Raw genomic sequence first — 9,368 nt, forward strand, 5'->3', positions numbered from 1 at the left:
GCAAGTGAGGTAGACATTGGGTACTATGGTATAATGCAGGTGAGGTGTTTTAATAAGTGTATGTACAAAAATCTGTGGAAACAAAACAAGGCAAACCTGGTGGTGTGATCGAGCAGTGAATGAGGAAGGCTCCAGGTAGGATGTATCTTGAAGCATGAGCTTTTTAGATGTTCAGGGTGTGGTTCACGGGAAGGATATGGACAGAGGCAGAGATATAGGTGCAAAGAGCACATGGTAGTCATTAATGCATTCTAGGTACATGTCAACACTGCACTTCTTATTTTGTCCTTCTTACTTTGATAGAGATGTGTGACTAGTTCAAGCTAGTGAGTTGGAAACAAAAATGAAAACCACTTCTGGCCCAGAGCTTTAAATAGTATGTTCAAGACTGAACAGAGCTCTTTTTTCCCTCTGGAACACAACCGATAACATCAGACATGGTGACTATTGTGTCAGCCTGCATCCCTGAGCATCTGTGATGAACCTACCACTCTGTCTGCCCTTGATGCACATATGACATGAGTGAGAAATATATCTGTTTTTTTTTCAAGTCACTGAGATTTTGGATTGCTTATTAGTTAGTATAACCTAGTCTATTTCTCTAGTTCAGTGCAAAATCAAGAAATAAGTATGGTGTGCCTGCAAAATAAAATATGAGATATCTGATAGGACTTGTTGGGAATGGAGGAAAATGAAATTGGAAATATGGGCTAGGAACAAATTATCCGAAATGTTGACACCATGCTGTGAAAATTAACTAGAAACTATAGGCAACAAGCGGCCATTGAAGGATTCATGTTGCTCAGTATCAGTAATCTAGTTCATCTCTTGGTGCACTCTAGTCTGCTGCCTTAGTGCTAATCCTATACTTCCTATAAGCTTAGGAGACCTGGACCCAGAAAAGTTAGAGGAGAAGATGGGATGAAGGTGGCATAGGGAGTGTGGGCTAGGTGTGGCACTCCATCTGCTACACTCCAGGTATGCCGTGCAAAAGAAACCAGAGAAAGATTTCTTTGTCCTGAGACAATTATGTCTTCATTAGTGATTCTTCTCTATATCCTCACATGGGCTACTTTTCTTAGGGTAGACCTTTCAGGTTAAAAAACTTGCTTTTAGTGTTAGTACTGGAAAATTGTATTAATTGGGTTCACCTGTTCTCCTGCTTCCTGTTCATGGGATTCAAATGTGGAACTTTTTTTTTTATTAATTTCTTTTTTAAAAATTTTAATTCTTATTTTTTATTGAAGTGTAGTCAGTTTACAATGTTAGTTTTCAGGTGGACAGCGAAGTGATTCAGTTGCACGTATACATACATATATATATATATATATATATCCATTACATCTCATTACGAGAAATTGAACATGTTCCCTGTGCTATACAGTAGGTCCTTGTTTATTTTTTTTCATTTTTTTATTGAGTTATAGTCATTTTACAATGTTGTGTCAGATTCCAGTGTAGAGCACAATTTTTCAGTTATACATGAACATACATATATTCATTGTCACATTTTTTTTCACTGTGAGCTACCACAAGATCTTGTATATATTTCCCTGTGCTATACAGTATAATCTTGTTTATCTCTTCTGTAAATTTAGAACTATTTATTGCTGCTCTGGATTTTCTTTTTTCTGCTCTACTGTTGTTTTTCAGTCTTGTTTCCCTTTACACATTGCCACCTCTCACATTCTCCATGTACCTTACTTACCAGCAACCCAGAGCAGCTAGTATTGCCCCAGATGTCCTTGCTCTGTGACTTCATTTACACAGACTGCTTGCATCGAAGGCCCCAGAGTGGGATGTTTGTTATCACTGAAATTCTAACCACCTGCTAAGACCCAGCAGCTCATACGCCATTTTTTCATGAAGCTTCCTATCTTTAGAGGGAATTAATCTCTGATTCTCTGGGCTTCTTTTTCTCTATTAAGACCCTCATTTCACTGAGCTGTTGTATTATGGGTATTTGTGGGCATGACGAGACCCAAAGATCAATGGCAAAAACTGTGTCTCGTTTTTATCTTAGCAGTCCTCCTGTCACTTAGTAGTGCTGTCAACATATTGGGCATTCATATTTTTAAAAATCAAAAACCTTGAAATTGAAAGCCTTTTAATTAAGAGCATAAAAAAATAATGGAAGGCTTTGTCTAATTTCCCCTGTTTTACTCCTTCAGAGGCTGTCTGTAAAGCACATATTCTTCCCTACTGCATCTTCAACACCTCCCAATTTAGCACCAACACCAAATGTCCTTCCCTAAAAGATTATTTTCTTTTAGATAGTGGTAAAGATGTTTAGTCAGAACAGAGTGAACACCAGTTCCTTTGAAAGGCAATGGACTGAAAGTCAGTAAACAGAAGATGAGTGTCAATGGAAAGTAATCTGTCTTCTGGAGGCAGGGAGGGTGGAGAGCAGACAATGTAGAAATGAAAGTGTGCCATCTAAGAGATTACAAATGTGTACCAAAGAGAACAGAGTGATGTTTAAGTTGGGGGAAAGTGCAGCAAATACATGTAAAAAGAAACAATCTTAAATACAAATATTTGAGAATTTAAGAAATCAATTGAAACTGAGGAAGTTTTTACTGTTGAACAAGACTTGGCTGGGGAGGGAATGAGAAGGGGTTATGGACAACAAAGCAGTCTGACATTTGAGCAATAGGATAATTCAAAAGGTCAGTGCTATTGTGGGCCATATAGGAAGCGAAATTACTCAAAATTTGAAGGAGGGAGAGAGGAACTGGCGTTTGGGAAAAACATCATTTTTGCATCTGATTCTCTGTGGTCTTCTCATTATTTAACATTTTAGGGCTTCTAGAGTTATTATTTAGTAATATTGACCAGCCTCTATATTTTAAGGGTTTTAAGACCAAAACCAGTGTAGACTCTGTTCTCTTGCCAAGTCACAAATCAATTAATGGTTTAATTTTCATAGTGAAAGTTCTAGAACTCCAAGAGATAGACATCAGTCAGAAGAAGTTTTTCCAGTCTTTTAAATTTTTCTCTCAGATAACAGTGCATTAAAAGTAGATGTTACTGGCACTAGTTTCTCAGCTCTCTGCTGATGAGATTTCCTTTATTCAGCTGTTTCAAAGAGCAGAACTCCTACTCTATCTTAGAAGGAGTGGTTGAGACAGATTTGTCTGTAGTAAATCTCCACAGACGCATACTGGTCACTGCTTCTCTTTGCGAGGCAACATGACTCCCATTTCTATCTCTAAGATGAGAAATAGTGATTAAATCCAATTATGACTTTCCTTGCTGGGGGGCATGAAAGATGTGCTTTTTTAGGCCATTTATGACAAGCCCACAGCTAACATCCATCGACAGATGAATGGATAAAGAAGTTGTAGTATACATGCGTGCGCGTGTGCACACAGACCCACTAGAATACTACTCAGCCATAAAAAATATAATAATGCCCTTTTCAGTAACATGGATGGACCTGGAGATTGTTATTCTAAGTGAAGTAAGCCAGAAGGAGAAAGAAAAATACCATGTGATATTGGTTATATGTGGAATCTGAAAAAAAAGACAAAAATGACCTTATTTACAAAACAGAAACAGACTCACAGACAGAGAGAACAAACTTGTGGTTACCAGGGGGGGTGGGGGTGGGAAGGGATGATTGGGAGTCCCAGATTTGTAGATACTAGCTACTATATATAAAATAGATAAACAACAAGTTTATACTGTATAGCACAGTGAACTGTATTCAGTTACTTATAGTAACCTCTAATGAAAAAGAATATGAAAACGAATATATATATGTATGACTGAAACATTATGCTATACACCAGAAATTGACACAACATTGTAAATTGACTATACTTCAATAAAAAAGAATGCAAATAAAGAAAAACAATTTTTAAAAAGATGGGCTTTTTTCCCCTAATGCAGTCATATAAAGTAGCAAGAATATGTAAATTCTCCTGACAGGGCATGGTGTAAAGACTGTAGAATATCTCATACTTTTATGCCTTTCCTTGTTATAACTTACTTAAGTTGTCTTTGATTGGAAAATGGCCTGAGTCTTTCTGTACCACGTGATTCCTAAAGACAGTTTATCAAGCCATTCTGTTCATAGGTGGAAGAAGTATTGCAGCATGTAAATTACCAAGATATCCTTGGCTTGCTTCACAGAATTGTCCAAGGGTCCCTTTCCCAACCCAACTAAATGTGGTGTCCTCCTCACATGAAGAGGATAACATCAACCCAACATCAGCAGGACTTGAACTTTTGAGCTATTTTTCCAATAGGAGTGGCACCAAGGAAAAGCTGTTGCTTGTATCTGGATAGAACACAGTTTGAGAGAAAATATTACATTGGGAATATCCCAATCTTTACAGAAGGATGGGCTAAAATTTTATTTGGGACTATTTTTCTTCTAAAGCTTAGTACACTTTTATCCCTGGAAATAGTTTCTGCAGTGAGTGCCAATGTGTGTCTGTAAGGTTTAAATGGTAATATGTGTTGCTACTGAAGTTTTGTTGTATGGAATTGAAAGGTATGTGTGAAAGGCAGAGCTAGGGGAGGTGCTAGATTAATTTTCAAGTTGCATTTACCCCAAAGGAAAATATTTTGATGCTGTTAATATGTGTGCTATTTGTTAGAGGAGGTATTACTTCTTGAATTGCTTCCCAGTGTGCATTTGAGTAACTGTTAAATACTTGATAATTGAAATATCAGACACATATTATGTATTAACGGTCCCAATAACCCAAATCGTCTACTAAACAATAAATCTGTGGGAGAATAAATCAGTGGATACTTTAGATGGAGTGGTCAAGGACATTTAAACTGAGATTTAAGTGACAGGAAACAGTCAAGTCTTTTGGAGATGAAGTAAGACCTTTCCAGGCAAGGTAGGTGTAAAGCCCTCACAGTGGGAATGAGCTTGGCCTCTTAGAAGACCAAAAAGAAGGCTCCTGAGCCTGGAATGGAGAGGCCTGGGGCAGAATGGTAGAACATTAGGTTGGAGAGGGGTACAGATCACGTATGTCAGGATAAGGAATTTAGATTCAGTGTTTATTAGAATGGGAAGCCATTAGTGTATTTTAAGGGGAAAAACACTCTGACTAGAGGTGACATAGATTAGAAGAAAGCAAGAAAAGATTGGTGGGGATTGGGAGTAGGCATGAAGTAGGTTGGGCAGCTGTCCAGGAATGGGGTGGGAGTAACAGGGATGGACAAGAGTGGATGGATCCAGGAACAGTTGAGAGAAAGAGGCTGTGGTAAAGGAAGAAACCAGGTGGGCAGGCAGGTGGTATAAGCTTCTGGGTCTAAGTGGGAAAACATTGCCTCTCCTACAGGGACTTTCATTTGCATTCAGGCTCTAAGAACTCCAGTCTTTAAAAAAACAACAACAACACAGTGTCTTCACAAGTCACTGAGGACCTGGCTCACTGTTGACTTTTGCTCTCTGGAGATATTTCCATGACCAGAAAATTGCATTTTCCACCCTTTTTACTTTCTTTCTAGACAGGCTTCTTAGATATCAGGAGGGATAGTGGGTAGGAAGGGTTCTGAGAATGGTTGAATTTGCCCTGAGGAAAAGCTGAGATACTGCACACAGCCACTTGTCTGGGTAGCATTAAAGTTCAGTGGAGAGGGACAGGGAGGTTTGGTGCTAATTGTGCTAAGGGCCACGGGTTCTACATACCTCATCTCTCATTCCACTTTCCTGATAACATTGTGAGGTACATTTAAAATTTCCGGTTTTACAAAAGACGAGGCTGTATCCTTTATTTTGCCCAAAGTCACACAGCTTGTAAGTGGTGGAGCCAGGACTGAAATAAGAATCTGGCTCTCTGCACTCTCTACACTGCTGCTGAATTGGGATTAGTCTGTTTTACTTCTTTTCTTGTTACCACACAGACTCCATCAAAGAACCCAGGGTGAGGAAGGCCATGATTTCCTTCTTTCATGTACTGTGCCTCTCCTCCCCAACAGAGTGTCCAGTAAGGTGTTCAGCAAATATACCTGCCTGGAGGCAACACCCTCTTCTTGCTGCCACATATGGGGCTGGGGTAAGAAGCAGTGCAGGGTTGGTGAGGTGGATTTTGCTGCTGCCGCCGCTGCTAGGTGATGGTGAGACTCTTCTATCTGTGGCTTGACTCGAAGTCATTTTCCATTTCCGAGTCCCCGCCCGCTCTCCATCCCTCACCTCTCGCCCCTCGGCTTCAGCTCAGGCCTCTTGGGAGCGTCCCTTGCCGCGGGGCTGACAGCACTTGGGGGCGCGGGGTCCCTGTTTTCCGTACTCTTGCCCATCTGTGCGCAGAGCCTCTTTCCGGGGCGCCTGCAGCCCGGCGGGCATTGACGTCAAGCAGTGGCGAAGCGCTGCCTACAGACGGTTGACCCGGACCCTCCTCCACACCCCCTTCCTTCCGCGCCCCCTCCTTCCTCCTGAGCCCCGACTCTGGCTCGCTATAAAAGGCGGGAGCGCGGAGTGCCCCAGCAGCGCCGTTTTTCAGCACCATGGAGAGCCCCCGCTTGCGGCTGCTTCCCTTCCTGGGTGCCACCCTGCTGCTGCTGCTACCTCTGCTGGGCGCCTTTGCCCAGGAGGACGCCGAGCTCCAGCCGCGAGCCCTGGACATCTACTCCACAGTGGAGGATGCCTCCCATGAGAAGGAGCTGGTCGGTATCCCCTCGCCCCAGACTTCCCTGGGCTGCCGCGAGTTCCTTTCTTTTGTACGGGTCCTTCTCTACCCGCCTCCCCACCACTGTTCCCAGGGTCAGGGCTCGGGGTGATGGGCTCGAAGTCCCGGCTTCCCCTGTCACCCGACGAACGTCTCGAGCCCACGGGCTCCAGACAGTCTTTAGAGCGAATCCCTCATCCCGGCTCCTTGAAGCAATAGGAGTCTCCGCGGCTCCTGGACCTGCGGTCAGTACGTGGGACAGCGCTCACTACGTGGGACAGCACTCACCAAGTTTCCATCCCTTGAATGTAGCTCTTTGTGGAGTCCGGGGAGGAGTGTGTGGTTCCGGGGTTCCTTATAACTAGGGCTGGAAGTGAGCACCTGGGCTGGGCTCGCAGCCAAGGTGGCAACTCGGGGCTCCGGGGGTGGTGTGTTGCAGATCGAAGCGCTGCAGGAAGTCCTGAAGAAGCTCAAGAGTAAACGTATTCCAATTTATGAAAAGAAGTATGGCCAAGTCCCCATGGTAAGACTTTGTGGTCACCCTCCTTATGCTTTTCAAAGAGGAAATATACCACCCTGAGTCTTATACACAACCTTCTTCCCAGAATTTAGCTAATAATTCAGATAATGTGTTTGCAGAATTTTGTGGGCTCCCCTTTGTTTCCCTTGCCCCTTGGTCTCTAAGGTTAAAGAGTAGTTTGGCCATACTGGAGGACTGAACAGCTTGTGCCAGGAATCAGCTCTTGGATCTGTGTGGAGTATTTCCCGAAAATGTGGTGGGGTTTGTTTGTTTATTTTGTTTTGTTTTTAACCTCTCAAAATTCTCTGAGTTGGAAGAGCCTTTAAATCCAGTCAGTTCTTTTTCCTTCAGCTTTCTTCTGGTTTTCCAGAGCACTGCCAGTTTTTAAAATCTTAAGTTCTAGGGTCAAAAATCTTGATTCAGGTCTGGTCACCTTCCCTGAAGAACACACACACCCACACACACCTAAACCGTTCTTCTTGGGATGAGGAGGTGGACACAGGAAGCAGGAGTTGTGAGAATATATAGGCTCATTGTTTATTTCTTAGATAAAAGGCCTGGTTGATTTTTTTTTTCTTTTGGATGAACATTTAAAGAAGCCAGGAAATGTACTTCTCCACAAAAGGTAAAAGAAAGTAGGAGGGGTTCAGTAATTTAAACTTCTTTCTTTTTATGTTCTCTCATTGAAATTATAAGCACAAGACTTCCTGCCTTTCAGGCCTGACTACACTTAGACCCATGGTAATGGTGATAGGGCCCATCCACCTCTCCCACAAGGTCGACATTGTGTTGATGGGGAGATATGTTTGTTGGGGGCATGGGTATGCTCTTGCAGGGTGACTACACATTGTGTTGTTTGCAGTGTGACGCGGGAGAGCAGTGCGCGGTGCGAAAAGGAGCTAGGATTGGGAAGCTGTGTGACTGTCCCCGAGGAACCTCCTGCAATTCCTTCCTTCTGAAATGCTTATGAGGCACCCATCCTTCACCATAAGTCCTCACCCCGCTTCGTTCCCCCGAGGACCACACCTTCATCCCTGGAGTTTGGCTTTAGTAGCAAGTTTGCATTTCCCTCTGAGGAAAAGGGGTCTCTTTTCCTGCTGTTTCCAAATAAAAGAACACATTAGATGTTAGTGTGAAGGGTAATGCCTTGTATGGTGTTGATATGTGTGCAAAGTATTCTCTTCGTATTTTATCTGTCTGAAAAAGCTTTGTGTATATTTAGAGTAAAGAAGGAGAACTTTGCTTTAATAATTGTATTTTTGTAGGTGGCATGGCAGGGTGAAAATTAGATCTAGTGAATCTTGGTAGATGACATCACAACCTGGAAAGTAAATCACCCCAAGCATCACAAATTGAAGCATGTACAAATTATACATAATAAAGTGTTTTTCATAATTGCTTATAGTGCACTGTTGTTTCTACATAAGTAATTTAAGTAGGAATGGTGGGATTAATCATGCTGTTGTTTTCAAAGAGAAATATTTTAAAAATAGCGGTCTATTGGGAGAACAGCACCCTGGCTCCAAGGAGTTTTCATCATTAATTAGGAGTTTGCCACACAAGCTTTGGTACACTATTTTCTTTTGATTGCAGTGATGCAGTGTGCGTGTGTGTGTGTGTGTGTGTGATGAAATAAAGATGGTTGGAGTTGATACATTTTGTTTATTAAAACCTTTAGCTAGAACCCTTAATTCTGACAGAGAGACCAATACAAGATAAATTGTTTCAGACTTTAGCCACATTAAAAGCAATTAGAAAAAAATAGGACTTTTGTTTTGACAACTCCTTTATTAGAAGATACACATTGATTAAAAAAAATGGACTCTTTAGGGGTTATTTGTCCAAAGGAAAGGAAATAGCTATTTCAGGTGTGAGACCCAATTGTTCCCCCTATTTAATACATAATCTTGGAAATATTCTCAGTTAAAGGAAAAATAGTCATTTCAGTAAATAGTTTCAAGGGGAACAAGTGAAAATCAATGGGGGCAGATTCAACTCAAGAAATAAAAGAACTTAAATGTAAGTTTAGGAGCCTTTAAATGTTTCTGAGTGCTTAACTGAGGTCACTTTTCTGAGGCTGTAAACTGAACTAAATAACAGTTAGGAAGCAGCATCAGGAGAGGAACTGATGCTTTTTCCTAATGCAAATTGAGGAGGCATCTGTATGGTAGTAGAATTTAAAAATAAAGTCCTTCCACTGATTCCTGGGAAGCTAG

At 41.8% G+C, this 9,368-nt stretch overlaps 1 protein-coding gene across 1 annotated transcript; it reads left to right on the forward strand.

The window, feature by feature from the left end:
* The first annotated feature begins 6,431 nt into the window (after window positions 1-6,431).
* On the forward strand, window positions 6,432-8,549 carry CARTPT (CART prepropeptide). The gene is made up of 3 exons (XM_006185202.2): window positions 6,432-6,630; window positions 7,072-7,155; window positions 8,015-8,549. The coding sequence occupies exons 1-3, from the start codon at window positions 6,472-6,474 to the stop codon at window positions 8,120-8,122; spliced, it is 351 nt and encodes a 116-aa protein (XP_006185264.1). The 5' UTR covers window positions 6,432-6,471; the 3' UTR covers window positions 8,123-8,549.
* The last annotated feature ends 819 nt before the right edge of the window (window positions 8,550-9,368 follow it).

The sequence above is a fragment of the Camelus ferus genome, chromosome 3, assembly GCF_009834535.1.
Source record: "Camelus ferus isolate YT-003-E chromosome 3, BCGSAC_Cfer_1.0, whole genome shotgun sequence".
Taxonomy (NCBI): domain Eukaryota; kingdom Metazoa; phylum Chordata; class Mammalia; order Artiodactyla; family Camelidae; genus Camelus; species Camelus ferus.

Bases quoted from the DNA above. Each gene is read 5' to 3' on its own strand.
- CARTPT (XM_006185202.2), top strand. From the start codon at position 6,472: ATGGAGAGCCCCCGCTTGCGGCTGCTTCCCTTCCTGGGTGCCACCCTG. The intron at 6,631-7,071 runs GTCGGTATCCCC...GGTGTGTTGCAG, and splicing joins CCTCCCATGAGAAGGAGCTG to ATCGAAGCGCTGCAGGAAGT. The intron at 7,156-8,014 runs GTAAGACTTTGT...TGTTGTTTGCAG, and splicing joins AGTATGGCCAAGTCCCCATG to TGTGACGCGGGAGAGCAGTG.